Source organism: Stylophora pistillata, chromosome 3 (genome assembly GCF_964205215.1).
Source record: "Stylophora pistillata chromosome 3, jaStyPist1.2, whole genome shotgun sequence".
NCBI lineage: Eukaryota > Metazoa > Cnidaria > Anthozoa > Scleractinia > Pocilloporidae > Stylophora > Stylophora pistillata.
The window spans coordinates 5,430,001-5,450,000 of record NC_142521.1 but is presented as its reverse complement, the minus strand read 5'-3'; the positions used below and the strand labels follow the sequence as shown (position 1 = coordinate 5,450,000).

Here is a 20,000-nt window from a genome sequence, read left to right as displayed (position 1 = left end):
ATTAATCTGCTTGATCTCTGAGTTGCAAAAGAAGATCCTGGTTGTGCTATGATCTGAAAATGTAGCCACATCACTAGTCGAGCCTTGAGCATTTGCATTTTGATATTTGTATCAATCTTGTTCTATCAAAGAAGACAGATATGCGAAAAAAGAAACTCTGTGTTCGGCTTCTTCCAACAAATCGTACACAACTCGAATATGTTTTTGTCAGTCTAGCTTTGTTCGAAAGGGCAGAAATGTAATAATGCACAGATTTTATCAGTTTTATTATCCAAAGGTTTATTTACATCTAATTCGGTTTATCTTCAAGAAAGCCATTTCAAACCCCAAACGTGCAAATCGTGCTTGTAGTTTATTTTCTTATAAGTGTTAGTGAATCAGTGGTACAAGAATATTTTTACGTGTTACTACACTTAAACAAATATGCAAGAAACCACGTCATTGTTTGAATTAATGTTAATCTAACAATATGACGCACTGTTTTATTTCAAGCATATGACAAGTAGTTTGTCGTTTTCAAAACGCGTTTTTACGAAAACTCTCCGACCAGAGGAATGAAAAACCCGTTCCGCTGTATCTGCCATATCATTCCTCTCTGTTGATAGCCACGGTAACAAGGCAAGAAAACTTTCTACTGCGTTTCGTTATCTAATGAGCGAATTATTGTACTATTTTCTTCAACTGAGGGTAAGGCAGTTAACGACTTTAGACTAAAATTTTCAGACGTTGCACATTTGTTCAACGAAGCTTTCTTTTCATTTTAATAATCGTTTTGTCTTCGCGTAAAAGAGAAATCTCCTTTAATTGCGTAATTGAACGAATTTCACAGCAAATTTTATCAAATTGAAAACACTAGTGGCAAATCTTAATTCACTATTTGATTTCCTTATCGTTCGCTTTCATTTTACTTAAAGCTGAAGGATAACCAGCGACAAAACGAGCTCGTGAGAACATGTCCCCCAACATCAAGATATTTTGGCTGATTTTACAGTTAATTACTCTCTGTTTTGCGGTGAGAAACAACAGCAGTGGTGGAAAACAAAATGGTAACATGGTAAGCCCATTTTTATTCTCAATTGCTTTTCCATTTTCGTAATTAAAAATTGAGCAGTTATCGTCCCGAGAAGAAGAAGACAAAATAGAGGAGAATCACTAAAACTTGTTAAAGCAACGTGATTACAAAAAAAAATTTAAAAAAAACACAAAATTAATAATTTGTGCGTTCTTGCCACAAAGGGTACTCATGCATATCCGCCATATGGAGCCTGTGCCTATGGTGCTCCCTTCGGTGCACAAGGTATCCCAGGTATCCCAGGTATTCCCGGGAGTCCGGGACCAGCGGGACCTTTGGGCATAGCGGGACCGCCCGGACCTCGAGGATCTACGGGACCTCAAGGGGACAAGGGAGAAGCCGGTAAACCAGGAAGTCAAGGCCACCCTGGTTCTCAAGGACGTCCTGGGAAAATGGGACCTCAAGGGTCCACAGGCCGACAGGGTCCACGAGGAACCAAAGGTGACGCAGGTGATAAGGGAAGTCAAGGAGCCCCAGGCCACAAGGGACCTCCAGGAGCACTGGGAAGTAACTGGATACAATGCGTTTTCAAAAATTTGAACGATGGAAAGGACACTGGCATGATCAAGGTACAGATGAAAGAAAATGTTTTTAAAAATGAACAGAACTGTGCATATTACTCATCTGTCTGATTAATCTTTTCAGAAACATGTTTTTATCCAAAAAAGCCATTACCCCGTTGAGACCCTCTCCTTAAGAAAATGAAGGGAAAAGAAAAAAATTTACAACATTTTTGCGACAAGTTAGGGACTGAGATCCAGTAAAGTTAATAGAAATATTACACTATTATACTTCTTTTATATGGATATTTCCTTCACCAGGAATGCCTTTTCATCAAAAAGTCGGCCAAAACAGCTCTGCGCGTCTTCTGGAGTGGCCCTCTCCGTATCTACAACTGCCATGCTTGCTGCAGGCGATGGTATTTCACCTTCAACGGTGCAGAGTGCTCGACTCCTGCTGCCATTGAAGGGATTGTGTATATGGTACACGGAAATGGCGCCAAGAAGGATTTACATCGCGTGCGACAAATCGAAGGAGTCTGTGAAAAAGTCCGCAAAGGTGTTGTGCGCGTGGGATTCTGGGTCGGTAACTGTAATGGTTACGGATCTGCTGACGCAGTGACAGGCTGGAACTCAGTGTCCCGGATCTACGTGGAAGAAGTACCACCCCCACAGGCATAGTGCCTTATACCACCATGGTTGCATCATGTGAAGTTTAAAATAACGCGCTCTCATTGCTCAATATCTAACAGAAAAATAAGAAAAATAGCAAAGGAACTTAGATTTAACAGTCAGGACAAATTGAAGCAAGTTGTGAAATCGGGCATTTTAAGGTTTTACCTGTGAGGTATGTAGAATAGGGATGCTTTCATGGCAACTCGCAAATAAAAGGAAGGTTTTCACTGAATGTCCAGGAGTGTTTGGTAAAAGTCTCGTATTTTAAAAGATAAAATTTTTGAGGTTTTCCCATTAGATCAGTTATATTAGGATTGAGCAAAACACCCATGAGCAATTCCTGCTTCAAACTGCTTTCCTGACGGAATTCTTTCCGAAATACCAAGAAGAGATTTAGGTCCTGTATATACCGAAAACTATAAGCTTCGAATCCGAAGTACACACAGCTGATCCTTTCAGGAAAAGCACGTTGAACTGTTGCTTCTCCGTCATGGAACCGTAGTCCTTAATCGTTCTATACTTATTATAATTATGGATGTCGAATTGTTTCTTTAAAGCAAATTCTCAGAAGTCGCCTCATTTTATCGCATTTAAAGAATAGAAAGTCAGGATGATTTTGAAAGATTCCTTCGTTTGCAAATCATATATTCATCTCCCGATAATATTCCTCTTATTTGACCGAAGGGGTAACTCTATCATCTTTCCTTAACTATGCAAATGACTAGAGAAACAGACTCCTGATGGAGACAATATCATAGTATTGCCAAGAAACATTACAACGCAGTTCAGTTCGCACAAGCTTTTGATTGTATCTGGGAAAAGCATAGTTCTGTGATACTTTTCGGGCTTAATCGTAATCGTTACAACTGTCATGAATAGAGGACATCACCCAATGAAATTCTTTGAACTGTCCCACTAGTTTGGTGCATTTTGTACTTTTATAAATTCGGACTATTAGATGTCTTGCGTTAACACATACTCGTACCCCAGTGGAAATTAATCCAAAGAGAGACATCTTTGGGGGAAGCAAAAAGGGTCTACGACAACCCAAGTAATTATTCTCAAATCTCTGTCTAGAGAAGGGGAAGAAATGAAAAGGATACACCTTAAGACTCTGGTTAATTTGTCGGTAAAATGAACAAATCGACAGTGGTTTGGCGTGGTCTGTACTCTTATCGACAACGATATTCGTCATCACAGTGGTCGACGTGTTGCGGACTCGCAAGAGGCTGCGGAGTGAGTACGCAACAAATTTTGACCACAATATCGACGTTAAAGTTTTTCTCAAGTTTTTCCAAGTTTTATTAATTAGGACTTCCAAAACAATTACTTACAATAAACACCGCCTGCAAATAGCGAGCTAATCTAGGCGGGCGATGTTAAGGACAAACAAACACTAATTACTAATTGAAGGCGTTAAAAAAGTCGATTTTGATACATTATTTGTCAAAAGAGGAAAAAAGTGATAAAAAGTGAAGAGAAATATTATAATTTATGATTTAATTGTAATTAAGATGCCTTTTTTATTTCAGAAATAAGAGTACTAGTGTGAGCATACCTGTCCAGAGTCTATAGAGTTTCTAGAGTTTCAAATAGTTATGCATGAATTTTAATTTCTTTTTGAACATTTGCTTTGGTAGTTTTCGATAGCTTTCGGGACTGCTGTTCCAAATTTTAGCACCAACAATGGAAAAAGAGTTTTTTGTGATGATTGAGCCTAGAATGATTAATATAGTAGCTACCAGAAGATGATGAGCGAGTATTATACTGATGTATGTCTTGTGCAAAATAGATTACAGATATTTTGACGTGCAGAGTTAGCGGTTATATCAAACATGAAGAATGACAGAATGTTAGGTTGGGCGAAATATGGAATCGTATGCGTTCTGAAAGTAAAAAAATTGATGAGGCGAACGGCTCTCTTTTGGAGTATAAAATTTTTTATAAATGAGATTTGGAAGCTTGGCCCCAGGCGATGAGACCGTACGATATATAGGGAGATAAAACGTTTCTTCTGGTGTGTGACACGTTGTGTGACACGTTGACGCGAGCAATCAGATTGCGACATTACTACCAATTGTGGTAAAATTAGAATTCTAACCTGTAAAGCAGAAATATCTGTGATGCCTTCAGAAATCGAAGGAAAAATTGAAGTAACGCATATTTCTTATAGCGATTCATCAGTTTAAGCTGTGATTGAACCGGTTATCGTTAATCTTACAGTACTCACCAGGTTTTATGATTATAGCGGTAGCTTTGGTTGATGCTCGATCGCGAGCAAATACTGCATATCTAATGAATATAGTTACCGAACAGTGAACCAATTAACTTGACATCTGTTTGGAGGAGTCTGAATTCATTCACAGTGTTACACGTGGTTGGCCAGGCCTTAAATGTCATTAACCGAAAAAATAGCCAGTGGTGAAAAGGCTGTGTTACTGTCGCTTCGTGGAAACAGATAGAGACGCTCTAAAGGAGCAGTACGCTTTCTCCCTTTCAAACTTATCTTTTTCTCCGAATAGTAGGATTCATCGTATATATTATGTTTCCTTACTTTATTATGATCTATATCGTTAAAGTTCTCTTATGTGATACACTTATACCGGTTTAGGTTTCAATAGTTGACATCCGCTCTGCTCGTCGTTTGTGAAAAAATGAAAGGCTCAGCTCAAATTAATTCGAGCCACCAAGGTTTACAACAATTGAGAAAATCTTTTTTAATCACCACAGAAACCCCTAAAATCGATTTATGCCATTATCATTCACCTGGAATATTAAATTCTAGTCAATTCTATACATCCTGGACTTGCTCAGGTTGTCATTCATTTAGATAAGTGTTATTTTTCACGATCAAGCCTTTACATCAACGAGAAACGCTTTATGTTCGTAGAGCGAAAATCGGATGTTAAAATAGATGTTCGCTTCCATCAACACGAGCAAAGCAGATACCGCTGTTAACATGAATAATTTCACCTTTCAAATGGAGTCAAAACATTCGAAAATATTTCATATTATATTATTCTCTCTTGATTCAACAGAATCAGAGAGTTTTGTTTCCGCGACAAATTGGTAAAATATGATCACCTCACCATGTGATCATGACGAGTACATGGTCTGTTCTACCTAAATGTGAAATGCCAAGCTGAGAGACTGGATTGATAATAACGCTGTATTTTAAACATAATGGCATCAACATCATGGAATCAGTCAACTACATTTCACAGGTAGTGATCAATTTTCTTCTTGTCGCAATAATTTCAGTGTCATGATATTGCCCAATTTCTAACATGGTCCAGTTGATCTTAATTCTCAAGCCAGGTTATTGCAACCGTTTGCACAACCACTTGGCGTCTTCAATGCCTTATGCTTACTTCTTTGAGTCAGTAATACTTCAGCCCTATGGTGCTGGACTCAGTTATCATGTTATGATAGACTTGACAGATGGAGACTTTTCCAACTCAGCTCCGTCATGAGTTTTTCATAAATATCAGAAACTTAAGTCAGCTGTTCCCGTTAAAGCGAAACGATTCCGGTCAATATGATAAAAGATGTCAACGATGCCAACAGGACAATTTGCATAGAAAAATACTCATTCGGTTATCTCTTTTAAGTTTATCCTGATAAACTGAAACTTTCTTTCATAAGTGATGAAGACAGCTGAATGTTTCCTTTGTACGAACTTTGGAGCAGTGATATTTAACAAAGAACACTATATGTGCTGATAAAACGAACGTGACGTTCAAATCTGCTGAATTTTATTCACGTGCGGGTAGTGACCTCTTGACAGATGACAGGTATAAATTCGCTTTTCTACTGAGGTCAGGAGAAACAAGTACACTATAGAGAAATGTTTATTTTCGCCTTTTCAAAGCTAACGTGGGGTCTTGGCTCCGACGAAGGGCTAACGCTCGAAACGTCAGCTTTTGTAATCGTTACGGTGGCCAATTTACCATTTCAACTTTGTCGATATATCCAAATTAAAACGTGGGGTCTGCCCTACATAGGAGTGCTTTTATTCTGGTATTATCATTTCCTAGTTTTTACGTTCGAAACGACAAAGAAACAAAATTGATAAGAGATCTCAATCAAAATTCACTTACACTGGTGAATATTTCGAATTGGACTTAAGACATACAGTAAGGTAGAAGAGAGACGAGAAAGTGTTTCAACAATAAAAGTAGCCAGCGAAAATAAATGAGAAACTGTTTTACTTCAGATAAATTCAAATGATATGACATTCAACAAACGACGACGCTTCTCAGTTTTTTCCTGTTCAGCTTCTTACAACTTGCCCTCGGGCAACGTAGACGCTAAAATGATACAATTTTACTCATTTTTAAAAGCCAGGAACAGTAGATTAGCTGCGTATTCCATTAAACACTTCCGCCAAACAAGAGAATACGAATGAAAAGTTACTTACAATCATATTTATTATGGCAGTTCTGAAGAATTCATTGAATTTCCGACTTTGCTGGTTCTTATTCTTTTTCCTGGCTTATTCATTCATTAATCAACGTATCTTTTTCTTGAACATGCCCAAGGTGATAATTACACGTATGCTTTTGCCATGCTTGATTGGATAATTCTAGAAATGAATCGTGTTGTATCGATCAGTAAAATGTCGTCTACAAAACGTCAATAAAGGAGAGTTCCAAATGACTTCACTTTGAATTCTACATCTCAGTTATTAGATCGCACAATACAATTTATTCATTGCGAAGTATTCAATCATCTGAGTGCAAAAACAATGTGTCATACTTCATTACCGTAAGACGGTGCAGAAATATTGTCCCGTTATCCAGAATTGAGACGTGATTTCCAATTAACAAATGCCAGACACGATTAATTTTGTGTATACGGCTTCAAAGAGATTGCTCTGAACGTTTTCCGAAAATTTTTCAGCCCATAAATACTCTTAAGAGATATGTGAAGAAAGCGACTAGTTTATCTGCAACTAAAATTAGCAAGTGATTGTCAAAGATGACAACATGGCAATTTGCAAATACGCTTTTAGTTATCTCTCATTATGCTTAACTTGATCTTGACAGACTGAGACCCTATTTCAAAGCAAGTAAAAATGGTTAAATGTTTATTTTGTACCAGCGGTAGATCATTGCGGTAACCTGTGTTGTCAAAACAAACATGACGTTCAAGTCTATTTCCGGATTTTATTAACACTTGATAGCGACCTTTCTCAAATAACAGGAATAACTTCGCTATTCGACAGAAGTATTTGTATTTGTATTTACGATATTTAGACAGGCCAGCCCAATTCAGCTTGAAGCTGGTTTAAATGGGAGCCTGTACATCCCACCCTCCCACCCCAGGGGAGGACATCCATCACACAGTAATCTCGTGTGTAGGAAATTAACGTTAGAATAAATAAGTGCGCTATACCGGGAGTGATGTTTTAAAGAATTTTAATGGTAAAAAATTCCATACAGGGCAGAATGATAGAATGTGTATTTAAGATAACATCAGTCTAAGAATCTTTGAATTCATGTGACTTTTTAATCTGCTTAGATAATCTTAGCTTCGACAGCGTTCAGACATTCCAATACTTAACTGATAACTAATAATTAAAGAGAAAACTTCGTTTGTTAACTTTGTTTCGTATTTTTTGTTTCGTGATGAGTAATTTCCCCTGATTTTGCATAGTTAATTATTTTTTTCGAGATCTTGTTTTGACGAGAACGCCTTCAAACAACTGAATAAGGAAGCGAGACAGTGAAAGGTGTGAGAAGAAAACGAAATTATCACTGACAACTGATTTATGATTTATGGAGGATCGGGTTAGTGACCCTGTACTCGACTTTTTCCCATTTCTAGAATCCCATTGTTTCCTCTTCAACTTCCGACAATTTTCTCTCAGGCAACACAAACGCTAAAATTATCCGTGATGTAAATCATTTTCAAAAGTCAGGAAAAGTAGATTGGCTGCGTACTCCATAATACCGCCAAACAAGAGAATGACAATAAAATGTTATTTAAAATCATATCAATTACGTTTTCTTGTACCAGAAATGATACTTACATGCATGATTGGTTGCATAATTTCTGATAAGAATCGTGTTGAATAAAATCTCTTGAATAAATCTCGGATTGCGGGAAATAGTTTGCCAAAAAAGTAGATTGTAGCAGCCTGACGCGCTCGTCGATGTTTTTCTACACTGATGTAACCAGTCAGATGTCAAGAAATCAAAAATTTCTATAACATCAAACAAATGTTTTACCTCGACACGATTGACATCATGAAAAGTAACATTGTTAGCATTTTAACTTTTCAGTCATGACCGCTTCAAGGTCGTGAGTTAACATCAAGTTACTGTACTTGCTACATATAGAATTTTACCCGTAACTTTACGTTACTTGCGGTGAAATTACTCACAACACTTTCTAATCACATTTGAATGTCTGAATCCTTTGCGATTCCTGATGCACGCTTTTAGATTTTTCAAATTCATCTTATTAAGAAAAAATGATACTTAAGGAAGTCAATTAGGTTGAAAATGTATAGTTACGTGGTCGATATTTCATTTTCGTCCTTTGTTGGTGTGATTCTTATATTGAATGATTATATTGAATGATCATAAAGTTCAAAATCATAAAGCTCAGGATGTAATTACACAGGTCTGAGGGAGGTTATTTATTTAAAGCAGCTGCCTTACAATTTTTACGCATGTCATTTTGTTTTTTATCTTGGCTTGTTTTACAAAGTTGTTCTTGAAAGACATTCAGGGCATAAATTCACTATTGTATGAACGTTTTCCTTCAATACAATCACGAATTCCGAATAGGGTGCACTTATCTCCGAACGCCAGTTCATCCTTTTCTACCTCGTGCATCATCAATGCAAAAACGTTGATAGTACGTTTCGGATCGTGGAGCATATGCATTTGAAAGGAAAGAAGCAGCTATCATGAATTACAGAGGGAACTATAATATAATAAACCTTTGTGGCACTGAGATGTGTCAGTTTTGATCAACCCAAAGAGATTAACAACAATGAGATAAACAAACTGGTAGGAACAAGAGCCTAGGCTCATTAAATATTGTGAAAAATGTCTTATTTAAAAATGGACAGTTTGATCAATAATTGTACCGAAACATTTTCACCATGTTTTATATTCCCAGTTACTCTCAAGACATTAGGAATGAGATTACCCTATTAAAAAAAAAGGACGAAGAAAGTTTCTTAGGAAAACCTCAGTCGTGAGTCAAAAACCGAGTTAATGATTTTGTTTCACTTGGATTATTTTAGTGGTTTTAAACTGTTTTTAATACCAATCACTAACCTTAAGTTAACACTGGGATAAGATTCAGGTGTGTTTACCTATATCGACAAAAAAGTTATCGCATTGTTATTGAGTTAGTGGGCTTCGGTAGCTCCAAAAAGCAGTGAAAAGCAAAGCGGAAATGGTAGGTTTAACCACATTGGACAGATCACGACTGACCAAACAATGTGATTTGACGAATTAATATTTCTTGTATTGCTTCCACGTGGTTTGGTCTTTAACAAAAATAGTTCAGTGTTATTTATCATTTCTTTGGTCGCAGTGAAGGACAAATAGGAATAAAGGTAATCGTCGTCTGCGAGCGGTGCTTTTGACAATTGCTTCTCCAGATTGCCAGGTCTGAAGACATAGGGTACGATTCCTGCACCTTTTTACTCATAAGAGTATTTTCGCGAGTGGCAGTGAAACAATCGATATTTAATTAGCCACACTTTTGATTTCCGACTACCGTATTATATCCGCAAAAAAATATTCATTTTTTGATTGAAAGTTGTTTTAGTAAATTAATCTGCTTGATCTCTGAGTTGCAAAAAAAGAATCCTGGTTGTGTTGTGATCCGAAAATATTGCCACATCGTTTGTCGAACCTTGAACATTTGCATTTTTGATATTGAATCCATATTGTTCTATAAAAGAAGACATAAAGGAAAAAACTTTGCCTTCGCCTTCTTCCGGCAAATCAAACAAACCTCAAATATGTTTTTGTTTAGTTTTGTTCAGAAGGGCAGAAATGTAAAGGCAAATGTAATGATTTTATCAGTTTTAATATCTTAAAGTTGATATACATCTAATTCCGTTTATCTTCAAGAAAGCCATTTCAAACCCCAAACTTGCAAATCGTGCTTGTGGTTTATTTCCTTATTAACTCTTGGTAATTAGTGGCACAAGAATGCTTTTACATGTCACTACACTCAAACAAATATACAAGACGCCACGTCATTGGTTGAGTTAATATTGGTCTACAGACGGAGACGCACTGTTTTATTTCAACCACATGATAGTTTGTCCTGTTCAAAACGCGTTTTCACGAGAACTCTCTGACCAGATAAATGAAAAACCCGTCTCACTGTAACTGCCGGGTCATTTCTCTCTGTTCATAGCCACAGTAACAAGGTAAGAGAACTTTCTACCGCATTTCAATATCTGATGAGGGAATCCTTGTACTATTTTCTCTGTTCATAGCCACAGTAACAAGGTAAGAGAACTTTCTACCGCATTTCAATATCTGATGAGGGAATCCTTGTACTATTTTCTCTGTTCATAGCCACAGTAACAAGGTAAGAGAACTTTCTACCGCATTTCAATATCTGATGAGGGAATCCTTGTACTATTTTCTCTGTTCATAGCCACAGTAACAAGGTAAGAGAACTTTCTACCGCATTTCAATATCTGATGAGGGAATCATTGTACTATTTTCTTCAGCTGAGGGTAAAGCAGTCAACGACTTTAGACTGAAATTTTGAGATGTTGCATATTTGTTCGACGACGCTTTCTTTTCATTTTAATCATCGTTTTACTACGCGTAAAAGAGAAATCTCCTCTGAGTGCGTAATTGAACGAATCATAGCCGGAAAATTTTATCAAAATGGAAACACCAGTGACAAAGTGAAATGAAACAATTACTACCAATCCAAAGTTCACTCTTTGATTTGATTATTTCTCTTTCATTTTTTCTACAGCTAAATGATAACCAAGGACAAAACAAGCTCGTGAAGACATGTCGCCCAACATCAAGATATTTTGGCTGATGTCACCGCTGATTACTCTCTGTTTTGCGGCAAAAAACAACAGCAGTGGTGGAAAACAAAATGGTAACATGGTAAGCTCATTTTTAAAACTATACTCTCAATTATTTTCCATTATCGCAATTAAAAATTGAGCAAGTTTTGTTACCAAAAAAGGGGGAAAATAATAGAATCTGTAAAGGAAGGAGAAAAACGAGATCTACTTTAAAAGAAAAGTGTGACATAATAATTGCAGCGTGAAACGAAAACAAATTTGAGAACAATAAAGTTAATTCCTAATGCGCTCTTGTACTTAGGGCGCTCATTCATGCCCACCATATGGACCCTGTGCTTATGGTCCACAAGGTATCCCAGGTATCCCAGGTATTCCCGGGAGCCCAGGACCCGCAGGGCCCACGGGTAGAGCGGGACCACCCGGACCTCGAGGATCTCAGTACGGGACCACAAGGGGACAAAGGTGACGCAGGTAAACCAGGAAGTCAAGGCCTCCCTGGTTCGCAAGGACCTCCTGGGAAATTAGAATCTCCAGGGTCCATAGGCCGACAGGGGCCATGAGGAACCAAGGGTGAAACGGGTGATAAGGGAAACCCAGGAGCCCCAGGCCTTCAGGGACCTCCAGCAGCACAGGGAAGTAACTGGAAACAATGCGTTTTCAAAAATTTGAACAATGGAAGGGACACTGGCTTGATTAAGGTACAGGTGTAATAATCTTCATTTAGATTTAAATTCACTGTGCGGGGTACGCGTCATCTCACTTGTCAATCCTTCTATTAAGCATATTTTAATCAGGAAGTTTAATTCCGCCACGATATCAAAAGGGATTGGCGAGTTAATTTCCTTTTGGATTTACACTCACAGCAGTAGCGAAAGAGAGGAAATTACAACTCTTTCTATTTTTCATTGATAAAAGATTGAAGACATATTTGGATCTGAGTAAACCATTTGATAAAGCAGCAAACATACAGTTGAAGGTTGTTACCTAAGTTTTAAGTTTTGTTACTCGGTAAAGAGATTAACCAAACTCTTCAAAACGGCCATTATAGGAGCGACAGTAGCCACTTTCTTCGTTTCACGGAACTGGTAGCAGTGAATGAACAGGGCAGTTCACTTAGGCGAAGAATGCAGAAAGGCTGTCATCAACATAGCGTTAAGAATTCAAAAATTGATCATTCCATTTATTGTCCGTGATACAGAGCGGTAGAGTTTGATTATTAAGTTAACCGAACGGAAAAAACAAAACTGACGATAAATTCTGTATCTACCTTCAATTGAAAAACAACCACCAAGACTGTGTTCCACGCTGGTATGCTAAATGACACCAAGACTGTGTTCCACGCTGGTATGCTAAATGACACCAGGACTGTGTTCCACGCTGGTATGCAAAATGACACCAAGACTGTGTTCCACGCTGGTATGCTAAATGACACCAAAACTGTGTTCCACGCTGGTATGCTGAATGACACCAATACTGTGTTCCACGCTGGTATGCTAAATGACACCAAGACTGTGTTCCACGCTGGTATGCTAAATGACACCAAAACTGTGTTCCACGCTGGTATGCTGAATGACACCAATACTGTGTTCCACGCTGGTATGCTAAATGACACCAAAACTGTGTTCCACGCTGGTATGCTGAATGACACCAATACTGTGTTCCACGCTGGTATGCTAAATGACACCAAAACTGTGTTCCACGCTGGTATGCTGAATGACACCAATACTGTGTTCCACGCTGGTATGCTAAATGACACCAAGACTCTGTTCCACGCTGGTATGCTAAATGACACCAGGACTGTGTTCCACGCTGGTATGCAAAATGACACCAAGACTGTGTTCCACGCTGGTATGCTAAATGACACCAAAACTGTGTTCCACGCTGGTATGCTGAATGACACCAATACTGTGTTCCACGCTGGTATGCTAAATGACACCAAGACTGTGTTCCACGCTGGTATGCTAGATGACACCAAAACTGTGTTCCACGCTGGTATGCTGAATGACACCAATACTGTGTTCCACGCTGGTATGCTAAATGACACCAAGACTCTGTTCCACGCTGGTATGCTAAATGACACCAAGATTGTGTTCCACGCTGGTATGCTAAATGACTCCGTTAGTTCGCTATGTGGAGACAGACCAATAGTCTGACTATAAAGTTCACGTTTTCCTCGTCAAAACTGAGTAATTCTAAAGCATCAAATTATAGGTTTTGCCTCTTCAGTCTTCTTTATAAATTCTCCTTGAAGTCTTGGTATCGTTATATTCATTTTATTAAGTCGTTCTTTCGGACTCTGATTAGTTTCTTGTACTTTTTATTAGGTTTCCCGAGAGTCGATAACTTGATCGCAAATCGACGAGAAAGTTAGTTTTTTCTCTGATTAACGCCAACTCCAATTAAGTCATCAAATAAAACTGCTGTAAATAAAGGGCGTCACTCAATGAGGGTCCAACTGAAAACCATCGATCTTGACCTGGTGGGTCCCCTCTTTAAATATTATTGTAATTACTATTATTAGTATTATTAGTATTATCATTATTATTATAATCATTATTAGTAGCAATATTAATATCATTATCATATGTCACATACAGGGAAGTTTTTAACATTGGTAGGATCGAACTGTATCAAGAACAGGGTGCTTGTAACTGAAATTCCATTTAACGACATCTCGGGAATACATTAAAATTAAAGAAAATGTTAGACTGAATTTGGCTAAATTCAGCTATATGACATTGTTCGGCTACTTTAAAATAGACGTTTCCTTCTCCAGGAATGCCTTTTCTTCAAAAAGTCGGCCAAAACAGCTCTGCGCGTTTTCTGGAGTGGCAACCTGCGTCTCTACAACTGCCATGCTTGCTGCAGACGATGGTATTTCACCTTCAACGGTGCAGAGTGCTCGACTCCTGCTGCAATCCTTGGGTTTCACCCACGTGACCAATACCTTAGCAACGGTTAATATCCGCCATCTTGGTGTCCCTCGAGCGTAAACAAACCGTATCTAACGAAGAGTTCATGTGAGAAAGAAGGGATGGTTTTATGCATTATTGTTGGCTGTTCGAGCAAAAGTGGAAAGCATAAAGACTAAGGATTTTCTCGTATAATAATTTAATAATTTTATTATCTCGATAGCGCAAAATTCATTATATATATGATCTAACGCGCTCTACCTAAGATCATCACAAATCAAGGGGAAGAACAGGAGGAACTAGAAGTTGTTGTATGGTTCGAGGCTTGCGGCTGTTGTAGATCCTCGATTTTTTGGTCGAGCTTTTCTTTGAGCTTCTTAGCCGATGAGAAATCGATGTCTTTAGCCCTCGCCTACGGCACTTCATTGACCTATGTCGGCAAAATCCATGAGCATTTTACCTGAGTGCAAGTAAGCTTGGGTTGTCACGAAAACTCACACCCCAAAAACTCAGACCTCAGACCCCGAAAACTCAGACTCCTCGAAAATTCAAGAGATAAACTCGACTCATGATCACTCCTAGTAATCCCGCGTGTATTTTGACCTTTTGGGTCTTGATCCAACTGAAGCAGCAAAAGCAAGGCCGCAAGTTGCACGTTTCGCAAAATCGTCCGATGGTTGAGTATTAAAACATTTTGAGAGTGACACAAGACTTCATTTAGCTTAGATTTACCTCCATTTTTCCCGTTAATTTTGAACTTTTCATTCACAGTTAACGGGATCAAATGCGCTCGCTCCAACATCAAAGTATTAAAATGTGGCGTGATTTTGACGAGCCGAAGGGGACGTTTGTTTACCTTTTTGTACTTCGTTGCACAGATCCTTGTTGTCGCTCTGTTAAAATTCTTAAATATTTCGCGATAATAATGGATACAAACAGAGACTCGGCCCACCAGTCCCAAAACGAAGACAATTTTGCGACCCTTGGGCTAGAGTTCTTAAATGAGGCAGAAAGAGAAAAACAACGCGAAAGAAGACTCGGCATCAGCGCCGTCACGATTCGCTTCACTGAAGAATCACTCTTGATATTGTTGTCCGTCTTTCGCGTCGGATTTGTTGCATTGTTCCACCGGTTATATTATAAAAAAAATTGGTTCATGCTTTATGCTATGCACTATCGAATTATGGAGCACTTTGAAAGCTTGGAGAACACTTCGAGGGACCTGAGTTTTCGGTGTCTGAGTTTTCGTGACACCCAGCGAGCTTGCCATGAATTCTAGTAGTTGCCTCAAACATAAATAAAACACTTGCGATATGTGAGCATGACTCAGCCAGTCCAGCTTTGCATCCCAAGCAATGGGCTGACAAAATAGTCTCATCGTTTTCAGAAATGACCCAAATGTTCACTAAAGGATCACTCATATGCTGTGAATGCCAAACTCGTGCTCTCACGGCATACTTGCCGGCGATTACTTTGCCTACAACTGAGGTTACAAATCCCGACACCATTTGATTAAACGCCTCTAGACTCTTGAATGCCTTGAACTGCTTCTTGGTGTAGAAGCTGGTCTCAAGAACGAGGTAACTGAGCACGTCCGACGCTTCCACAGGAGGCAAGCATTTTGGACTGAACTTCTCGGCTGGTATGCTTGCAAGGTCAACCCCAATGACCGAGATCTTTTGCAAACATCTTTCCTTCCAACTCTCTAAGCTTTCGGCATACTCAGAGAGCACTGGGATACCTTAAGATGAATGCCGGATACTTTTATCGCTTTTTTCTGTCTGGATATTCATGTAGTTGGCGAAATAATACGGCGATAATAGAGAGGGCTTCACTATAGAAATCGACTAATTATTCATAAATTTGACACCCGAGGGACACCAACATGGCGGACACTAACTTCAGCAAAGCTTGTGACGTCACCTGAAACCCAACCATTGATGGCGTAGTCTACATGGTAGATGGAAATGGCGGTAAAAAGAATTTACACCGCCCCCGTCATATCGAAGGTGTGTGCGAGAAACTCCACAAAAGTGTTGTGCGCGTGGGGTTCTGGGTCGGTAACTGTAAAGGACTCGGATCTGCTGACGCAATGACAGACTGGAACTCAGTGTCCCGGATCAATGTGGAAGAAGTACCACCCCCACAGGTATAATATCTTATACTACCAGTGCTTGCATTTTGTGCAATTGGGAAATTTAAACTAATGAGCTTTCTTTGCTGAATATCTGGCAGCAAAATAGGAACAATAGCATGATAAGGAATCTTAGATTCAAATAGTCGGGATAAATTGAAGCAAAGTTGTTAAATCAGGCATTTTAAAATTGCACCTCTGAGGTATGTAGAGTAGGAATGCTGTTATAACAACTCGCAAATAAAAGAAGGTTTTCACTAAATGTCCAGGAGTGTTTGCTGCGTGTTTCGTATTTGGGCTCCTGCCATTTACTTATCGAAGTTTCGAGTTCTTGACATTTGACCAGTTATGTTGGTGTAGAAAAACACAATCAAGAAAGTCTACAAACTGCTTTCCTTACGGAATTCTTTCCGAAAGACTGAGATTTACGCAAAGACATCGCCAGAAATCGAGGACATTTTGCGACCGCATTCATTGGTCAGCGGATTGCAGTTGGATGAAAACAAAGATGGCGGTCAAGACAAATTCCATATAAAATACTGAACGATTTAAGTTCTGTGGACCTTTTTTATGGAGAAAAAAGCAAAAGAAAAACAACTTTGAACTGATCTCTTGGTATTTTTAAGGCAGAGCGACTTATAGCAATTTGTCGTCTGATGTAATGCAAGGGACACTCTGTACTAAGCTTCAATGTTCACTCAAACTGGCTTTTTTTGTAATCGTCTAAGATGTCAGACATTTTGGAAATTGTAGCTTAAGCCCCTTGCATTAAATAATGGGAAGATCTAGGAAAATCGTACTTGAAAAGGGCTTTTTCTCCCAGTTGAAAACACAGTTCAACGAATGTACTAATACAGATCTCTCTGATCTGCTTCTTAATTTTCGTGCGAGAAAATTTTTATTCAAGGCGCTACTTTGGTATGAGGGGGTCTGTATTGAGTTTATTTCCCGTCAAACATTGCTGAATTAGAAAAACAAATATGGCGACAGTTTGAAGGTTTCGCAGAGGGTTTTCCTTTTAACGTTTTCCCTTCTGGTGCGTCCTCAAGGATGGTCTCAGTTCACAGACTCCACAGAGCAAAAATAAAAATTTTCAAGCTCTTTTGGAAGTATCTCATTGTCAAGAAATGTCTCTTTTTATGGACGATTTGCTTACTTCGAACTTCCCTTTATTTAATGCGAGTCGGAGCTATTTGACTCCCTGGAGGGTTTCTCCTCAAATTGGCGATCCTTTGCAATGGATTACGCTATATTTGAAACAGACTAGAGGTAATGGCTAGCCTCGAATATCGAACATTGCTAACTTTGCTGGAGGTAAGTAGACAAACAGCTTTTGAATCATTTTTATGTCAGAAGTACAGCTTAATCTCTACTGAACATGTTTCGAGTCGGAGCTAAGGAATAATCTTACTCGTATTTGTGGTATTTTGGATTTTTGTGGAAATCCCATACATTTCCTTACACGATTTCGCCGCCATTAAGTTCTCAATACCCACGCGCGTCCGGCATTTTGACCCAAATTTCTGGCAATGAAGAGATTTCAGTTCTGTATAGATCAAGAACGCTAAGCTTTGAATCCAAAGTAGACATGATAGAACCCTTCAGACAGATCGTGTCGAATTGTTGCTATCTATAGATGATGTTATGCCGCACTCCTTATTTGTTCTAAATCCGTAATGACCATGGATATCAAATTCTGCTTCGATACTCTTTAAGTTGTGAATAACCCGTTCCTGAAAGAGAAGCGTGCTCAGACTTCACTTAATCTCATTTCGTCGCCTTCAAAGAATCGCAAAATCAGGATTATTTTGAAATAGTCATACATTTGGAAGGCCACAAGTTCATCATGGAATAGTTTTCGTCTTGCCTAAACGAAACGATTACTCTATCCTCTGTAAAAGTATCGATGACCAGACAGTTGGTGGACACATTGTCAAGTCTCGGGTTTGCATAACTTTCTCGTGTCTTCGTAACCCTTCCCCTCTCCCTTCGTGTTTAGATACGGATAAAAGTTCTCTATTGCTTAATTATTTTTTCCGGAGGGGAGAGTAAGGCACTGTGTGGGGAACTTTTCTGACAACATATGACCTCTTTTAGTGGGGTGGAAGGTTGACGAGGCCAAATCAAATGATCAGAGTGGAGCTGGGGCGAAGCTGCATACAATGAAAGGGAAGAGACAGAGATTATGGGGTGTAGGTCATTCACGTGAGGGTCAAATGGAATGAATTGGCAGTGAAAAATAGCTGCAAAATCGTAGTGAGTCACAACCATCTGGATCATTTAACTCAACAAAAAAATGTGTTTTGGTGATTAGGAATGGGAGAAACAATTTAAATGACAGTATTCCTAATTTAGATAAGCAAACTTGACTTTGAAAAGAGTGCATCGTAAAATAAAAACCGCAATATCTGCGGCTCAAAAGAATCTATCTTATAATCTGTTGAGCAGAAATCTCCGCGATGCCTTCAGAAACTGAAGTACATACCAACATTTCTGTCTATTCCTCTTAGCGAGGCTGTTATTTTCAGCAAAACCAGGTGTTCGTTATTGTCTCACTTAGGCTTGTTTGATGATTGTTTGATGGTCGAACCCGAGGAAATACTGCATATTTGCAAAATATTATCGGACGGAAAAACAACATGCGCTCTGTTTAAAAGAGTGCGAAATATGGTACACGTAGTTGGCCAGGCCTTAAAAACCTCTAGGCCTACTCTGGGGCCTTAAGTCTACATAACTTTGGGCGACTTTGGTCGATTTAAGGCGACTTAAGCGAAATTGGCAGAAGAAACATTGCGAATTTAGGCGATTTAAGGCAACTTGAAGCGACTTAAGGCGACTTAAGGCAACTTGTGGCGACTTAAAGTGATTTTGGTATATCAACTCAGTTGAAATTGTAAATTTGCCACCGTAACGAATAAAAAATCTGACGTTTCAAGCGTTAACCCTTCGTCAGAGCGGGTGATTTTATTTGACTGAAGTGATAAAATCAAAGTTAGCAACAGTCTCTTCATAAACCTTAAAAATATATACAGAATCCCTTGCAATAAACACCATAGTCAATTTGGCTACTTTTCTGTGCTCATAAGTCACCATAGTCTAAAAATGCCAGATTTCAAGCCAATTTAGCTAAAATAATTAAACAGATACACTGTCGTCATGGGACAAAACTTAAGTCACGTGATCAAATATTTCGGGCGGCCGTGTTTGCCCTAAAAGGCTTTTCTTGGCTTAGAAGTGGTTAACGTATGTTTATCATCAAACTAACGAATATGAAATGTACAAAAACACTATCAAAGTCTCAGGATAGATAAATATTTACACCTTTAGTAGGTTTGTCGAGCTACAAAGTTCAAATGTTTTCAGTTGGTCGAATAACATGTGGGAAGTAGCTAGTACAGATTAATGGGTTTATGCTGGAGAAACGGCCCACTTTTGTCATTCTTTTACTCTGGGTAAGTTAAGTGCGCATATAATTTAGCTTCAGTTAAGTATAGTTGACCTTTAATAATGTTATTTATACTGCTCAAGGTATAAGTGAGTTGCAAAAATTGAGCCTTTCTACAAAATACCTTTCTATAGTTTTATCTTGATGATCTGGTACTGCAGGTTTTATGTCATTCAATTTTTATTATATCCTGATGGTAATACACAGTGTCAACCCTTTTATCAACCT

The 20,000-nt window shown here is 38.6% G+C and overlaps 2 protein-coding genes, 1 long non-coding RNA gene and 1 pseudogene across 4 annotated transcripts in view; 3 read left to right on the top strand and 1 right to left on the bottom strand.

Moving 5' to 3' along the window:
* Positions 1 to 504: 504 nt before the first annotated feature.
* Positions 505 to 20,000, top strand: part of LOC148734227 (uncharacterized) — a 221,737-nt gene continuing 202,241 nt past the window's right edge. The window contains exon 1 of the mRNA XM_088754553.1: positions 505 to 565. The gene's annotated coding sequence lies outside the window, so the exon portion shown is untranslated. The remainder of the gene's footprint in view (positions 566 to 20,000) is intronic.
* On the top strand, positions 557 to 2,479 carry LOC148734255 (uncharacterized). The gene is made up of 4 exons (XM_088754551.1): positions 557 to 687; positions 915 to 1,054; positions 1,237 to 1,641; positions 1,894 to 2,479. Exons 2-4 carry the CDS (start codon positions 953 to 955, stop codon positions 2,251 to 2,253), a joined length of 867 nt encoding a protein of 288 aa, XP_088610677.1. The 5' UTR covers positions 557 to 687; positions 915 to 952; the 3' UTR covers positions 2,254 to 2,479.
* Positions 9,518 to 16,431, top strand: LOC148734254 (uncharacterized; annotated as a pseudogene). Its single transcript, XR_015998977.1, has 4 exons — positions 9,518 to 11,360; positions 11,583 to 11,979; positions 14,058 to 14,196; positions 16,128 to 16,431. The product of XR_015998977.1 is annotated as an uncharacterized LOC148734254 (transcript).
* Positions 19,894 to 20,000, bottom strand: part of LOC148734252 (uncharacterized) — a 5,556-nt gene continuing 5,449 nt past the window's right edge. The window contains exon 2 of the long non-coding RNA XR_015998979.1: positions 19,894 to 20,000. This exon is cut by the window's right edge and continues 984 nt beyond it. This is a non-coding gene — a long non-coding RNA (uncharacterized LOC148734252).

Coding starts and splice junctions, on each gene's coding strand:
- LOC148734255 (XM_088754551.1), top strand. CDS start 953: ATGTCCCCCAACATCAAGATATTTTGGCTGATTTTACAGTTAATTACT. Junction 1,055..1,236: donor GAAAACAAAATGGTAACATG/GTAAGCCCATTT, acceptor CTTGCCACAAAG/GGTACTCATGCATATCCGCC. Junction 1,642..1,893: donor AGGACACTGGCATGATCAAG/GTACAGATGAAA, acceptor TTCCTTCACCAG/GAATGCCTTTTCATCAAAAA.